General features: G+C 38.1%; 1 protein-coding gene across 1 annotated transcript; it reads left to right on the forward strand.

The window, feature by feature from the left end:
• The first annotated feature begins 8,970 nt into the window (after nt 1-8,970).
• Nucleotides 8,971-15,018, forward strand: LOC107729386 (G protein-regulated inducer of neurite outgrowth 3-like). The gene is made up of 2 exons (XM_016539867.1): nt 8,971-9,114; nt 12,684-15,018. The coding sequence occupies exon 2, from the start codon at nt 12,782-12,784 to the stop codon at nt 14,792-14,794; it is 2,013 nt and encodes a 670-aa protein (XP_016395353.1). The 5' UTR covers nt 8,971-9,114; nt 12,684-12,781; the 3' UTR covers nt 14,795-15,018.
• The last annotated feature ends 2,961 nt before the right edge of the window (nt 15,019-17,979 follow it).

The raw sequence follows: 17,979 nt of genomic DNA on the forward strand, positions 1-17,979 counted from the left end.
CCCTGTATTTAAGTCCCAGTCTGTGCAGTCTGTCTCTGTCGGGTCTACTCATTGTGTACGTGTGTTTGCTCCAGCGCCCTTTGTGTGGATTTACCCTGTGTTCTTTGGATTAAAGACTTTTGATTGTTTCCCTCGTACTCCTTCCAACAGCGTTCTGTGACAGAAGACCCGACCAAAGACAGTTACCTCCGTGTGTTTCCCCTCCGTTTGTTTTCCGTTTTTCCTCAGTGTTTTCTTTTGTTCCCGTTGTGTCCATGGATCTCCTGCTGGAGCAGGGGGACAGATTTCTCGAGGACCATACAAGACTGTTCCAGCTGTTAGCTAGCACCAACAGCTACCCGGACGACCGCGAGCAGAGTGCTGTCGTTCGAGGATGGTCCTCGAGAGGATTTCGTTGCCTTCGTGGAGTGGACTCTGGCGAGAAAGAGCCGGCGACAATGCCAGTCACGAGGGAGAAAGCCGCGGACGGTGTAAGCGTGGAGAGGAGCTCCGCCCCCTGCAGGTTGAGGTTGAGCTGAGTATGGCGCGGCGAATGTGCCACACCGAAGAGGGCTCCAGTCCCCGAATCCAGTCCAGAGCACCCTCCAGTGCCCGCTCCTCGAAAGCGCCCCCAAGTGTCCGCTTCTCCAGAGCGCCATCCTGTTCCCGTGTTCAGCCTAGAGGGGGCTCCAGCCTCCTCGGCCCGGACTCGGCCTCGGCCCCTAGACCCAGCGGCTCCACCTCGGCTCCTAGCTCCCTCGCCTCCACCGCCGCCGTTGGTCGGACGCCGTTGGTCGGTGGTCATTCCTCCATGGCTCCTCCCTCCATTGGCTCCACCGTGGGTCGCCATTATGGCTGTGGCCTGGGTCCAGCTGGGCTCCTCCTGCTCCAAGCCCCTCCTGTCTCCTCCCTGGCTCCTCCCTCTGTGTCATGTTTTGCCCGTTTCTGTTCCCTTATTTGGTCATGTTCCTGTCCTCGTTTTGTTGATTAGTCATCCCATGCACCTGTGTTTCCCCAATCATCCCCTGTATTTAAGTCCCAGTCTGTGCAGTCTGTCTCTGTCGGGTCTACTCGTTGTGTATGTGTGTTTGCTCCAGCGCCCTTTGTGTGGATTTACCCTGTGTTCCTTTGGATTAAAGACTTTTGATTGTACTCCTCGTTTCCCTCGTACTCCTTCCAACAGCGTACCGTGACACCTTGTTACACATTACATGTACTTACTATTATAATAACAATAAATGATGCATAATTACATGCAACTAACCCTAAACCAAACCCTCATCCTAACCCTAACCATACAGTAAGTACATGTAGTGAATTAATATTACTCAGTACTTATATGTATATTATTATGTAATTACACTGTGACAAGGACACCTTAAAATAAAGTGTAACCCCCAAAAAATAATTATTTTTAGGGATTCAACCTGAGAATGGATCACTTATTCAATGCCAATAAGTACAAACTTTACCTGAAAAATATAATTAAAAATGTGTAAACAAATTCTTGTTAAAATAATTAATGTTTACTATTAATATATGAGTAATAAGTGTTCGTCTCGTGGCACATGTGCTGCGTATGCTTGCTTACAGGCCGATTCAAGCTCATCATCCGAGTGTCTATGGTTCAGTGGGCTGATGGCCTTTATTCCCACCAATCAAATTACATCCATAAATCCATTCCTGTTATTGAGGCTCCACTCTTCAAAATCCAATAGCCACTTCACTCTCATCTCTGTCCCTCTCTTCCTCTTTGGGTGCTGATGAATATAAACAGCTTAGACTGGAGGAGAGCAAGTGTTAGCTGCGATTTTAGTGTTTAGTGCTCTGAGGGGTTTAAACAGTAAGTTGCACTGGCATAAAGAGGAGGAGACGGATCACTCACAGAAAAAGAAACGGGAGAAATCACAGCACTAAATATGGCGGAGTCTTCAATCAGATTCTCTTTGTTAAAAGAGTTAATTGCCTTTTTGATACAGAAGAATATATATGTATTATTGATTTGCTTGTTTTTCAAAATAATTGGGGTCAGTAAGATTTATTTTAAGAAAAAAATACTTTTATTCAGCAAGTATGCATTGAATTGATTAAAAGTGTAATCAGTTTCAAATAAATGCTGTTCTTTTGAACTTTTTATTGATCAAAAAATCCAGTTTATCTAAATTGTCATGGTTTCCCCTAAAATATAAAACTGTTTTCAACATTGATAATAATAAGAAATGTTTCTTGAGCAGTAAATCAGCATATTAGAATGATTTCTGAAGGATCGTGTGACACTGAAGACTGAGTAATGATGCTGAAAATTCAGCTTGCATTTTAAAAATTCAATTACATTTTAAAATACATTCAAATAAAAATCTGTTATTTTAAATTGTAATAATATTTTGCAATATTACTGTCGTTACTGTATTTTTGGTCAAATAAATCCAGCCTTGGTGAACATAAAAGCCATCATTCTGAAACATTTTTAAAAATCTTACCAAATATGTATAACTTTTAATTATTAAAGTTTATAAATATTATAAAATTTATTTATAAAAAATTAATTAATAAATTATAAAAAAAGTTGATACATTTTTTAATATATAATTACATATTTATAAACTAAAAGGTTCTAAGCCTTGAACTAAGTTTCCATCCAAGATTAATCACAACATAATCTCCAAAGCAACGAAAAACATTTTGAAAAAAGACAAAAGTAAAATATTGCATATTTAAAATTGTGAACACATACTCTTCTAATGAAGCTACGTGGATGACATAAATGAATCAAAATTGTGAATGACATAAATTAATGAAAAACAAACAACTGGAGTTACTAGTTATATAAAAAAAGATCAACTTATGGCATTTACAACTCTTCATGAAACTGGATAGCCATTGCCGAACTTATTAAAAGTTATTTATGCTTCAAGGATAACAGTTTTTTCCAATGTTACTTAATAATTTGGCTATTAAATATGATTTTCAACGTGTTTTGGCCTAGTTTAACATCTGTTATACATTTAGGCATATCAAGAATTTGTTTACAGAGAGCATATGACATACTAGATAAGTCTATTCTAACAAATTACAAATCATAATGGCATACAAAGCTCCTAAAGTCGCAAAAGTAAATAAAACCTCACGAGCGGCAGGTGCAGCCCAACCCAGGTTTGGTTCGGAGGCAAGCAGTGCACGAGCGCTTCTAATTAAAAAGTGTTACCGGTTAAAGTCGCGAGCAGAAATGCAATCTAAACTAGCTGTGGATCAGAGGGGAGGAGCCGGCGTTAATCCGGGGCCCTGGGACTCTCTCGCTCGCAGATCCTTAGCCTCAAGAGGTGTATTGATCCTTGGGGTGAGATACAGAGAGGCTTGGGTCTGACCATCCCCACAAAGCCAGAGGGCCACACACACACCTGTGAGCGAGTGTGTGTGTGTGTGTGTGTAGCAGGCTAAACCTAGATTAAGCTAAAGTTACCCGTCTCTCTCCCCTCTTGCCATGTCATTCAAACCCTCGATAGTTCTGCGGCCACACGGCACACACAAAGCCCCTTTCTGGGCCGTCCTCAGCAGCGCCATCAGCTCTCAAACATCAAACACAGGGGATTATGGGATTGCGAGAAGTCCCAAGGGCGGAAAAAGAGACAAAATGGAGTTTTCCGAGGGAACCCCTTGGCCCGAGCGTCTTCTCTCAGGAGATTACTCTACAATTTGTTTCCTTTTATTCCGCCATTTTGTCGGACCTGAACTGCGCTAGCACGGCCGTACTGTAATCCCTGCGCTATGACAGATTACACACGGCTTTGTCAACGTGTCTAATAGCTGACTGTGAGGGAATTGCGAGGTCTTAAAGCACTTAACTCTTTAAGAAGGTTCATCTACACCTGATGCATGAGCACAATCATGCGGCCAGATCCACGTGGTGAGTCACGCTTGCTTTGTGATTCACTACTAATGAATCAGCAGAGAGTCATATTCAAGCCCAGATGGAATTTGTTGACTTTTTGGGCATTTTCGGAGCAATTTTTTGGGGAAAGGTAAAATGAAGCATAGTAACATGGTAAAATGTAATAAGTGGAGGAAACCTTTTTCAGAAGTCTTCCTGCTTTCTGCAGAGTTCTGCACAAGCATTATTTTTTAATGGGCCTCGTCATATGCAAATACTATTCATTTATGGATCATGGAATGAGCTGGTGTCGTTGCATGTTTGTCCTTGGGACAGTCTGACCTCTGTGTGAAAGTGCCTCCTGAGAAGAACATGAGATGTGACATTCACTTAATTGTCCTTGATGTCAAATAAAGAGGAGAGCAATGACAGATCCGTTGGAAGGATAACCACTAACGATGCACAGCCTTGCACAAAAAACCTGGGTAAATCCAATAAAATAAAAAAATCCTGGCTCATATTTTAGCACTAAAATCAAAAGAAAGAAATATGAATGCCATACTATTATTTAAATTGTTAAGTATTTAAATGCTATGATGATTTTGTTTTACTGCCTTTAATACTGATTTAAATTTTTTTTTTTAGTAATGTTTACTGTATCACAGTAAATGACAGAAAGAGAATAACAATGGAGATCAATAGAAACTACAAATGTAAAATGTCAGAAGGGAAAATTGGGGGAAAATAAATAACTGTAAATAAATAATTGTTAAAAATTTGATAATGCAATTAAATAAATAAATAACCCTTATTTTCTTTATGTAAAATATTACTTCTTATTTTTATTATTATTTAATTTTTTTTAGTAATGTTTACTGTATCACAGTAAATGACAGAAAGATAATAACAATGGAGATCAATAGAAACTACAAATGTAAAATGTCAGAAGGGAAAATTGGGGGAAAATAAATAACTGTAAATAAATAATTGTTAAAAATTTGATAATGCAATTAAATAAATAAATAACCCTTATTTTCTTTATGTAAAATATTACTTCTTATTTTTATTATTATTTCTTTATTATTATTTACTATTTTATTCATCTTAGTATTATTTTTTTAATGTACAGAAAACAAAAAAAAAATGTCAGAATGTATTACAGTAATGAGAATTTGGGGAAATGTGGTTAAATGTCATTAAAATAATGTGGCAACACATAAATAAATAAATAAACAAGCCCTCATTTTTATTATGTAAAATATTATTTCTTATTTGTATTATTATAATTTCTTTATTATTTTCTTCTTATTATTATTATTATTTTAAATGTGGCCTGTAGAATCACAATGGAGAATAATTACAAATAAACTGAAAAGTAAAATGTCAGAATGCATTATAGTAATGAGAACTTGGGGAAATGTGCTTAACTGTCATTAAAATAATGTGGAAAGAGAAAGAAAGAAAGAAAGAATTTGGGGTGAGATGTAACCAGTATGTATGACTGTAGAGTAATATTTTGGTCCAAACATTCTGGCAGTTCAAGATAAAGATTGTCATCAAAAGTTTCGCAAAACCGACATTAACTGAAATAAATCATAAGTTTTAGCATATCAGAGTCTACTATAACAAAAGAGCATATGCTATCATTTACGGCTCTCATCCATTGGTGGGATGACCTTAGTTTGAATAAAGTCAGAGCGGATTAAGAGGAGGATGTGGGGTGGGGGTATCTCCATGGCAACAGCAGGTCCAGTCTGGGAGGAAGGTTCAAAGAGTAACAGATGTTGTCTTTGTGGGACATGCGTGGAGGGTGGAGACCTTCTCCACTTTAGGGGCCAATGATCATATGTCTGCTCGAAGAAAGTGTAACGTATCATTTCATCAAGCCAGAGAAAACTGGGCCCCTAAGCATCATTTTGAGAGCTCAAATATGATAAATAAACATAAACTTACTGTTGTATTCACTCTATAGCAGGTTTCCTAATTACAAAATATTCTTACCCTCACATCACTAAAACACAAGTCATTGTAGACTCAAACACTAGAGTGCTTAGGCCAAAAAACATGTTTGATCAGAACTAGAGGACATAGGTTTTTTTTTTTGGCTAATAGTAAAACAACAAGGATTTGGTACATTCATAATGCATTATTATACCGCTTCTCCTCCAGTGAAGTTCTGCAACCATAAGCGACAACCCCCCCCCACCCCTCTTTTGGTGCGTTCTGCGATTCAAGCACACACACACACACACACACACACACACATATATATATACACACACACACACACACACAACATCCTATACAGTACATAACACACACTGACTGCATGATGCAGCCTATGCCCCGTATGTTTTTTTGTCTTATATTTAGCCTATATAATATGATATAGTTTAGAAATATCACGCAAGAAAGAGTGCTGTTTTTTCCCAAATTTCAGCATGATTGCAAAGATGATATTGATTTTTTAAAATAAAAAAAATTGTTGCAGGGTTAGACACAGTCTAGTCCAGGGGTGCCTAAACTCGGTCCTGGAGGGCCGGTGTCCTGCAGAGTTTAGCTCCAACTTGCCTCAACACACCTGCCGGGAAGTTTCTAGTATGCATAGTAAGAGCTTGATTAGCTGGTTCAGGTGTGTTTAATTAGGGTTGGATCTAAACTCTGCAGGACACCGGCCCTCCAGGACCGAGTTTGGGCACCCCTGGTCTAGTCAGTATTGTCTGTTTTGCTCGATTTCGCAAAAGAAAATGAATCGGTTTTTAAAGGTGCCATAGAATAGAAAACTGTATTTACCTTGGCATAGTTGAATAATAACAGTTCTGTACATGGAAATGACATACCGTGAGCCTCAAACACCATTGTTTCCTCCTTCTTATGTAAATCTCCTGCATGCAAAAGACCACTGAAAAACAGGCAAATCAGAACATAACACCGACTTTGACATAAACCCCCCCCCAAGGTTGGTGTCTGTATTCAGAAAGGCACGAAAAACAAATAACGCGTTCTAATAAAATAAGGCGAGCCACTAAAGAGACATGGTACTGCCGCTGTAGTTTACACATCTCACCTGCGATCGCAAATCTCGAAAGTGAAAATAAAACGCGATCGTGCATTCGAAAGCAGTTTCAATGCCCCGCATATTAATAGCGTCTCCCTGATGTCCGCATTTTATATACAGTATAATTACCCAACGATATAACTGCGAGAGAAAGTATTGAAATATATATTTTCCCTGTGTTTCCTTCCTGCTGTGTGAGCTACTGAAATGAGCCGAAACAGCCAATCAGAGCAGAGCTCAACATTATTATTCATGACCCTTCCAAATAAGGTAAAAACAGACCATTTCATTCTAGGGACAAATCCTAGGGTTGTAAATGGACATGTAAAACCGTTTCTGGAGATTTTTTGCCCTTACCTAAGCCACATACCTTCTATGTAGATATCAGAGAACAATTTAAAATATTGTATCAATGCATTCTATGGCACCTTTAACTAATCGAGTGAGCCAGTGACTTAATGATCTTGCTTCATTTTTGACTGAATCAGCCATTTGAACGAATCAGTTGTATGAACAGCTGAATTACTCATTCATTAGTAATGACAGCCTACATCAAAATGTCAGTTTTTGATGATTTAAATTGCTGAGCAGAGGCATATCTTAGTGTTCTTTTTATCTTGTCTATCTTTTTAATGGTAGAGGAAAAAGTAATGAAAAAATATGAAAGCATTTTAATTGTGTGAGGCACTGGAGACAAATCCAAAAACTTTAATTTTAGAGTGCAAATAAAATACTACTATTAGAATAGAATAGAATAGAATTGTGGGAAAGAGTTGACAGCTTTTACAAAATAGCGACTGGACTCAATCATAACAGTGAGCGATATGACATTAAGCTAAATAAACTGATATAACGCAAACAGAATGAAGTTGTCTATCTAATATAACATTAATGCAGACGGATTTTGCAGTCTGTCCATACCTCAGAACAATAGGCTACAAACTGTGGGAGTGGAGTCCTTCATGATGGTCTTGAGAAGATGGCGTTGGCACAGCAAGTCGTTTTATTTATCAACGAACTACTAATTATTAAGTTTCAGTAGATGATTTTGACATAAGCCGATGCCTTTAATTTGCACGACGGACTCTGGGTTTACTTCACAGCTTACCGTCCGTTCAAAAAGTTGATAAAATCCAAAGGACTGGTGAAAGTTTCACACACGGGAACATAGATGATATATCATAGATGCTTATACTAATTGTTGGATCTGTCATTACAAACAGGTAGGGAAATATAGGCCACAATGTTTATAAAGTAGAGACTCGCCTAGTCAGAAATTTGATAACAGTGACGCCTGCTGGTGAACCTGTGTTAATTATATATGTGACCCTGGACCACAAAACGAGTCATAACGGTCAGTTTTTAAAAAAAAAAAGCTGAATAAATAACCTTTCCATTGATGTATGGTTTGTTAGGATAGAACAATATTTGGCCGAGATACAACTATTTGAAAATCTGGAAAATGAGGGTGCAAAAAAAAAAAAATCAATGTATTTTTGGCTATTGCTACAAATATACCCGTGCTACTTATGACTGGTTTTGTGCTCCAGAGTCATATATATACATATATACGCCTACCAATTACAACAATATTCCCAAACGTGTGTGTTTTGTTTGAAATTGTTTGTTCACTAACAAGACAAAGAATAAACACCTAGAATATTACCTAATTAATTTTTTAATTATTTACATTTTAAAAAGTCATTAGGTAATATTCCAGGTGTTTCTTCTTTTCTTCTTCTTTTAAAACCAAACCAAAGTAGTGAAGAAAAAAAACATTTGTATTATATTATATTATTGTATTTTTTTACTTAATTGTGATGTTGTGGAAAGAAAATAACTCAATATGATTTCCATTTTTAAGAGAGAAAAAACAACGAGCTTTTTATCCAATATATTTGGTGCTAGGACATGAATGAATTTCCTTCGAAGAGATCAAGTATTTTTCTTATTTTTACTCGAGTTTTTAAGGAGCATTGGCGTCATCTAGCGGTGCTAGAGAGAAGCGCGTGCCTCCTGCTGCCACCCGCCACAGGAAGATTCAACTTGAGATTCGGATGCGCTTGGAAGGCGTGGTTTTATCTCACTGACACGCGCCTAACATTCTTTCATTGATAATCCGTCGAGCGCACCAGCTAGTGCACGAGCAGCGCATCAGTAGCGCACTAATCAAACGCAAAATGATATGAGACGGACGCGCACGCACCAGGTAGGATTTTTATGCCCGTGTATTCTTATCTGCAGCTCCTACAGGGATACATCACAGTGGGGGAATTTGCCAACAAGGTCAAGTTATGAGATCTCTATAGGAGGCAAGGATTTGTAGGCTATATAAATGGGTGGGTTCAGCATTTTTTTGGGGGGAAAAATTTAAATGTTTTTAAAATATTTTTTCTTATGCAAAGCTTTTTCTTTTTTTTTTAAATGGTTTTCTTAAGAAAATGGTAGGTGTGATTGACAAATACTCACATTTAAGAGATTTAAACCAATGAATATAGGCTTAATTCATTTATCATACTAATGCATGGTGCTATTTGGACTTTGTCTGGCTTTTGTCCTACTGCATGTGTGTGTAGGTCAGGTTTTGCCTATATTACAGGGGATCAAATGCACCCACAAAGATGGAAAAACCTGAAATCAGCTATGCTGTGGCCAGTGAAACTAAATATATATATATATAAATTGTACATTAAAATGTAGAATGCAAAATGTTTGGGTAGGGGATTGAATAGCATTTAAAGGTAGGAAATTGAATATCATTAGTTCACTGTGTGTGTGTGTGTGTGTGTGTGTGCACGCACTCGTAACCCAATTTAAAGATGAGTTTGCTAGTGTTTGCAAATGTAACACGTGTATCTCTTTGTAAATTACTGCATGCATTGCAATCTGTCGTCTTATTTACAGCCCCAATCAATATGCATGACTTCATCCTGTTAAAATGGATTCTTTTAGGGTCATTTGTGTAGTCTTTTGTTAACCAGCTCCTTGCGGAGATACTTATGAAGATGCATTTCCCTGCCTGAAGTCTGGATGCATTTATGTTCTTGTGAAATATCTGCTGGATATAGAAATTAACATTTTAATATGTGATGCCAGAACTTAATAATATTTGGTAGTGTGTTCCCCACCCCCATCCTCCTGCAGATGTGAGTGTCCTTCGAACGGCTTTTATCAATGACAGGTCATGATTTGAGACTTAATTGACTGTCATGCTTTTGTCAGGCAATTAGAGTGAATGTTTCCGCAGTGGCCAGTGAATCGCACTGGCTCAGTGTTTTGTTATTTATTTATTTATTTAGTGTGAGTGTGTGTGTGTGTGTGTGTGTGTGTGTGTGATATGGCGCACAGAAAGGACGGAAAAGGAAAGAAATGTAAAATACCATACCCACCATACCATAATTATACAAACTACACCAAAAGCACTTTCTTCAGCAGACAGAACTGCTTTGTTCATATGCATATTAGTCTAGGCATGGTAAAATATTAGTATTTTATTTATTTAGTGAGTGTGTGTGTGTGTGTGTGTGTGTGTGTGTGTGATATGGCGCACAGAAAGGACGGAAAAGGAAAGAAATGTAAAATACCATACCCACCATACCATAATTATACAAACTACACCAAAAGCACTTTCTTCAGCAGACAGAACTGCTTTGTTCATATGCATATTAGTCTAGGCATGGTAAAATATTAGTATTTGCATGGAAAAACATAGTGGGTTTGTCATTGGCTAATGGCTATAGACTGTAAAAAAAAAAGGTTTTTCGTTTTTTAAATAAAACAGATTACTGGAGCATGTTTTACAAGAAAATACTATTTCAGTTCTACACTGAAAAAAAAAATTGGTGAAAAAAATTACTTTCACAGAAATTGCTAGTACATTTCACAAATAATTACAAAGAAACGGCAAGTAACATGTTGAATTAAACATGAAATATTGAAATTATCTGTAAAACATACTCCGGTGATCTTTAATTAAAACTTTGGAAAAGCAGTGACTTCAAACTTTCATGTTCAATTCCATGTTTTACTGTTTCTTTGTAATTATTACGGCAATTTGTGAAATTTACTAGAATTTTTGAAGTCTATCCTATTTTCTTAGTAAATCCTACACCATTTATTTATGTATTCATTTAGTGTACTAGAAGCAGGGTGTCCAATGGTCAATATAATTGCTGATATGTACATAAAAGGTGTTGATTGATTTGTAACTGTTATGCACACTAAATATTCCTTTTGTTAATCAGCCAAGTGGACATAATTACTGGCCGATATTGATAATCTCAAAATGGCCTAATATTAGCTGATTAATCTATCTTTTGGTCTTGTATTTGTCTATAAACAAAGCATTCTTAGTGATATAGTATGATAATGAGGATTATTGTTATAGTAAAAAGTAGCTGTTGTTTTATGATGCTTGATGATACTTCTGCATGCTCTGAATACTATAAAACCCTAAATGTGTTTGTACTGTATGCTTTTGCATTGAGTCTATGGCTTCATTGGTGAAACTAATTGATCTTTACCATGAATCAGCTGCGGTTTGAGTTTGACTGTAAGATTTCCATTTTTGAGGCTCCTCGAGGCTATTTGATTTGCTAAGGTCAAACACAGAATAATTGCTCACCAGCTCCTCAGAATAGAGAATGATACAGAATATGGTGGGATGAATACAAATACTGACTTTATATGTCCTAGTGAAATGATCATAAAATATATTGCTAATTATCACAGTATATTGCTTTGATAGTGTAATTGCTTTATTGCTTGATTATAATAAACTTCCAAATCTGATAGTAGACTAAATGTTGTAGTATATTGAGAAAAAGTGTTGTTGTTATCAGTTATGCTGACTGCAGTGTATTTCTGTTGTGTTTGAAGTAATTATGCCAACAAACTACTTTTAGGACCCACAATTCATATTCTAATGAATAGGAGTATGGAGCATCACATACCAATGAAAATCTCTGTGATATTTTGAATATTCCCAATGTACTGAATGCTAAATTAATTCAGCAGACTAGATACATAGTCTGTCCTCCTGAATATTTAATATTTACTTCATATATGTCATAAAACTGTCTATTTTATATTATAATGTACAAAGAAAATGTATTTTTTTTTACCAATTTCATTTACAGTTAATTAAATTGTATTTAATTTATAAGGATAAACTATAAACTATAATTTATATATATATATATATATTTATTTTTTATTTATTTTTTTGTGCCATGTTGTCTTTATATTTGTGTTGGTAGTTTTTTACAATAAATGTGCATGTGACAGACTCAAAATTAAAGGGGTCATGTGATGCTGCTAAAAAGAACATTATTTTGTGTATTTGGTGTAATTTAAGCATCTTAAGCATCTTCTAAATAATTTATAAGCCTGTGTTGCACAGAGTAATTGATGTCACAAAAACAGTTTTTCTATTGATGTACTGCTTGACTGAACAAGTAAAGGATGACACTGCTACGAGTAATGGCTTATGATGGATTAGTTGTACTTTTTGTTTCATTTTAGTGGAACTACCTATTGAGCTGTTCCGTACAGTTATAAATAACCTCAAACGTTTACACTAAAATCACTGGCACACTTTCCTATTATTTCGTTCTTATTATATTTTGTTTCAGTTTCTTGTGTTCCCTCATAACTGTGTATATGGTTTGCAGATGAATGGCAGATCCCAACACAGTTCGTTCATAATGATCATAAGAAGACAGCCGTAGGTGTATCTCCTCTTGTGTATCTAAAACTATTTTTATCTGTCTGCTCTAGGGAAGCCTTGGAGAGGACAATATCAGGCTTTCAGGAGGGAACAAAACTGAGTTTGGAATATTTTGACTTTGGATTTTCATCACAAAAAGGGATTCAACATGGAAAATGTACCAAACCCCAAAAGGACTGTTACTGTCCAGATGATGCCGCAGCTCACCAATATAGATGTGCTGGGAAATAAAGAGTTAAATGCTAACTGGGACATTGAGCCAAAGTTAACCTTAAATCAGGATTGTTCCTCTGGCCAAAAAACGAAACCAGATCAGGATAATATGCACCTCAAGTCCTCCGTCAAAGATTCCCACACCACTCTTCTTGGAGGGACTGTCCTTGAAGACAAAAACATGTCATCCCGTGACAGCGAAGATCACAAGCAACCTCAAAATAGTCACACAAACATGATGACGACAGGTCAGTGTGCCAGGAACGCTGAAGGTAGAAAAACTGAACGTGACACGAATTCGAATTTGAAAACTGTCCTTTCAACATCCGGCCCATCGTCTACAGCTACACACAACAAGGAGAAAAATGGCAATAGCACAACAAAGACACTTGAAAACGAACTACATGAACCCAAAGCACAGAGCAAAGCATCAGTAGTTGAAGAAACTAGTGCAATCAAAGAGACACTTCACAATCAAATGCCAAGCCAGGCTCTGGCTTCCCTTCAGAAGGATTCATCTCCCAGAGCCAACAACGCAATCAAAGACATGCCACTTTTATCCCAATCAAAAGATGCAGGTTGCATCACCAGCAGTAGCCCATCTGAACTGGTATCCACCACCAATGCTCCTAAAACCAATCCCTCTCAAGTTGCAACAACCGAAACATCTCAACCAGCACCTGGGACAAGTATTAAGAACCCACAACTACACGAGATCGATCATACACCCACTAAAGAGGACAAATGTATCAACGATTTCACGAAGAAGGATTTTAAACCAACAGGAACCTCTCAAGACATTTCTTCTGGACATCCAATGGAGTCTTCAACTAGCAATGCAAGTCACATGGAAGTGATTGATGAAGAGGTCCAAACGCAAGGAGCTTCTCCTGAAGAGCAGAAGCCGGTCCACTGCAAACTCTATCGAGAGGCATCTACCATGACTTCAGCCGTCGAGTTAGGCAACCAACCCAGCATGCAACGGCATGACGCGGAGGTGCAGGCGGTGGCTACAGTCTGCAGTCAATCTACAGCCACTAGCCCAAGTCTTCTATCTCTACAACCCCATCAGAGATCAGGTGGCCTGCTACCTGAGGAGACTGACAGTATAGCAGTGGTTGTTGAGGTGAAAACCACCTCAGAGATTTATTGCAACACACCATCTGTTGTTTCATCCAGTACAAAGCCTCCACAGTCTGACACAGTGATGGTGCATGTAGATGCTGACCTTCAGGAAGAGTCCAAGCTCGGGGCCGAGCCTAAAGAGCCTCTACACAACAGCCAAAGAGGATTTTCGCCACTTCAACCGGTTTATCAGATCAATATCGAGACCTGCAGCCAAACCAAACAATCAAACGAGACTACCTGTCACCTTCAGAGCCAAAGTTCACCTGCATCTGGTCCTCATAATGTGGCCTGTGTGCAGGAACCCATCGCAGCATCTAATCAGGCCTGCAAGGATCTGCAAGAAAAATCGGCCAAGCCTCCTGCATCTAAATCCGAGCTGCCTAAGGAGGCAGGATCTGCAAAACCTCCAAAGGACATCACAACGGCTACTCCTCCAACATCAAGCTCCACACCTCAGAGCAAAAAGACAAACCGGCAAAAGCAGGGAGCGTCCAAGCTGGAGCCTGAGAAAGACGACCAAGAGGCCAAGCAGTCGAAGAAGAGTGTGCATGACGTCGTGTGGGACGAGCAGGGTATGACGTGGGAGGTATATGGAGCGTCGGTAGATCTCGAGTCGCTGGGTTTTGCCATTCAAAGTCACCTGCAGTGTAAAATCAAGGAGCATGAGAAGAAGATCATCGCCCAGACGGTTCTCAGAAAATCCTTGTCTTCACCTCCCGGCAAGAAAAACAAGAGAAGGCAGGTTAACATCAACTTCAGGTCCATGTTTCAAAATGTTCGCCGACCCAACTGTTGCTCGCGGCAGTCAGTGCTAGAATGAAAGACGTTTGGTTGTCATTGATGTGATCTTCCATGAGACTGTGCAAAGCATGTTGGGAGATTCCTCTCATTTGATTTTTGAGGAGTTTGTTAAATATAGAAACTAATGGTGATTTGAGTGTTATGTGGAGAACATATCTTTAATCTTAAAGAAAATATTTTTAGAAAAAGATGAAATTATTTATGGTGATAGTAAAGCTGTAATGATGTTTAGAGTGCAATGGCAATAATTATAATTAATATAATAACAGTAATGGTAATATGTAGTTATCTGCATGTGTATTAGTTCAGTCTTCTAACTACCCAAGATTATGCACTGCACTGACGAGCAGATGTATGCATATAACCTTTTTAACTGACTTTGTTTAGTTGAATATCTTTGTAAACTTTCCAAGTAGTAGATATTTCTTTTGCATAATTTTATTTGTAACATAATGTTGATTTATTGTGAATATTTCAACTTTTTAAATTTAATTTAGAAAAATAGGCAAGAGTTTCCCGATGCTTGTTGCCATAATTGATGTAAACTGAGCCCATTTCTGTTCAAGAGTCCAACATTGATGTTACCATGATTTTATATTAAAATGAGAAAAAAAAGCAGTTACTGTGTTTACAGCAATCAGTGCGGTTCATGAGTGTTGGTTAGCAAGCATTTCACAGCAGTGTCTTACTCCATCAAAATTATACTGTATATTATATCGCTCACATTAATCAGGAAATAATGATGCTAATGAGACACTTAAAGATACATCAGGGATTATTTTGGGGGTTTAAACATCTGTTACATGAGTTAGATCTCATGTGTATGTCATTTGCAAATGTTGTATAATAAAAACAGATCTGTATCATTCCAATTTACATAATTTAAGAACTGGCCTTCACTTGGCACTATACAAATAAATATAAAGAAACGCAATGCCTCATTTACTGCAGGGAATTCTGCAGTTCTCGTAACTGCAAACCCAGCGAGTTCTCATGCATTTACAGTACATATCGTAGTCTATTCCCCTACATCACTGTATGAAGCTCTCTTCGGGGCCAGCAGCAGCAGCAGGAGATTACATCAGAGCTTCTCCCCGGTTGTCTGATCAGTTTTGCATCAGCTGCCGTCTCCATCACAGCTCCCTTTTGTTTACCTGCTGCTGCTGCATTAAATAATTGGAAGAGCTCCAGCGCTTCCTCTCATGGCGGTGCTCCCTGCGGAATATTTGCCCTACATATGTTTGTGACACACAAACACACACACACACACACACACACACATTTACCCTTGATTTACTCTCTCTGTCCTTCTCCTACTGTACCTCCCTCTGGTTTGGTCTATACTGTATGTATACAGCACTATGCATGAACATGGTACAACTTGATGTCACATACTTGTATTATAAAGCATCATAGGCACAGCACAGAAACCTTGTTTTTGTTGTAAGAACTTTTATCTAACATAAAAAAATAGAAATAAGTGTGTGTGTGTGTGTGTAGTTACGGTATATACAATAAATAAATAATAAAAATGAATTACTGAAATAATTAATTTTTATTATTTATTTATTGTATATACCGTAAATAGACATGGCATAATAACAATTTAGTGCATGGATGATTTCAATGTGAGAGGAAATCCGTCAAATGTTCAAAATTTGACATTAAATGTCACTAATCTTTACAGCATTCTTGATTAACTTCATCTCATGCGATGATCCTGTCTGTTATTTCTAAACCACAATATTAAAAACATGCTGCATTAAAAATATTACTGAAATACTGAACGCCGGATAAAGAAGTTACAGTCTTTATACGAGATACATGGGCATTCTGGTTATGTGATGACAGCACTGTCACTTCCTATTAGCCACAATTTGTGAGAGGTACTTTGAGAATATTCAGTCTCCTCATCGGCTCATATTAAATGTTAAATAAAAAATGTGCAAATAGCTGCAGGGTGACAGACCATCATCTTCTACACGCACCTGATCTCATGCTGAGACGCCGCCTGCCCTTCACTCTCCTCCTCGTCTTAATTAAATCCTGACAATATGGCGCTCTTCACTCACAGCTTCGGCTCCCAGCTAACAGTGACGTCCAAATCAGGTGTCAGTAAATCTACATTGTACCCCACATGTCTCTATGGCAGGTGATATTGACATAATGTTACATATAATACATACACTGATCAACCACAACATTAAAACCACTGAATACCATTGATTATATTGTTACAATGGCACCTGTCAAAGGGTGGGATATATTACGCAGCAAGTGAACAGTCAGTTCTTGGATTTCGTGTGTTGTAAACAGGAAAAATGGTTAGATGACTGGTTCAGAGCATCTCCAAAATGGCAAGTCCATTTCCCAGTATGCAGTGGTAATATCTACCAAAATTGGTGCAAGGAAGGACAACCGGTAAACCAGCGTTAAGGTTATGGGCGCCCAAGCTCACACAGAAGAGCTACTGTAGTTCAAATTGCTAAAAAATGTAATGCTGTTCATGCTAGAAAGGTGTCAGAACACACAGTGCATTGCAGTTTGCCGGAGCTGCGTAGCCGCAGACCTACAATGGGCATGTGAGCGTCAAAACTAGACCACAGAGCAATGGAAGAAGGTTGCCTGGTTTGATAAATCATGTTTTCTTTTAGATCAGGAAGAGTGCATGTGCATTGTTTACCTGGGGCAGCAGGATGCACTATGCATGTGAAGAAGGCAGTCCGGCTGAGGCAGTGTTTTGCTCTGGGCAATGTTCTGCTGAAAAACCTTGGGTCTTAGAATTCATATGGATGTTACTTAGACACGTACCATCTACCTAAAGATTATTGCAGACCATGTACTCCTACGGTGGTCCAGTAGTGCACAACACAACGAAATCTCCACAACACAATGGAAACAGAAACAAGCCGCAACACAGCGAAATTAGCACAAAACAACGGAAACAAGCCGCAACACAACGGAATTAGCACAACACAAAGGAAACAAGCCGCAACACAGCGAAATTAGCACAACACAAAGGAAACAAGCCGCAACACAGCGAAATTAGCACAACACAAAGGAAACAAGCCACAGCACAGCGAAATTAGCACAACACAACGGAAAAAGTTACAACACAATGAAATTAGCACAACACAACAGAAACAAGCCATAACAGCAAAATTTGCACAACACAACAAAATTAGTCCTATGCGTTGTGTTGTG

The sequence above is a fragment of the Sinocyclocheilus rhinocerous genome, unplaced genomic scaffold (assembly GCF_001515625.1).
Source record: "Sinocyclocheilus rhinocerous isolate Xijiao unplaced genomic scaffold, SAMN03320098_v1.1 scaffold1148, whole genome shotgun sequence".
NCBI lineage: Eukaryota > Metazoa > Chordata > Actinopteri > Cypriniformes > Cyprinidae > Sinocyclocheilus > Sinocyclocheilus rhinocerous.

Excerpts from the sequence above, each read along its gene's own strand:
- LOC107729386 (XM_016539867.1), top strand. The coding sequence starts at position 12,782 with ATGGAAAATGTACCAAACCCCAAAAGGACTGTTACTGTCCAGATGATG.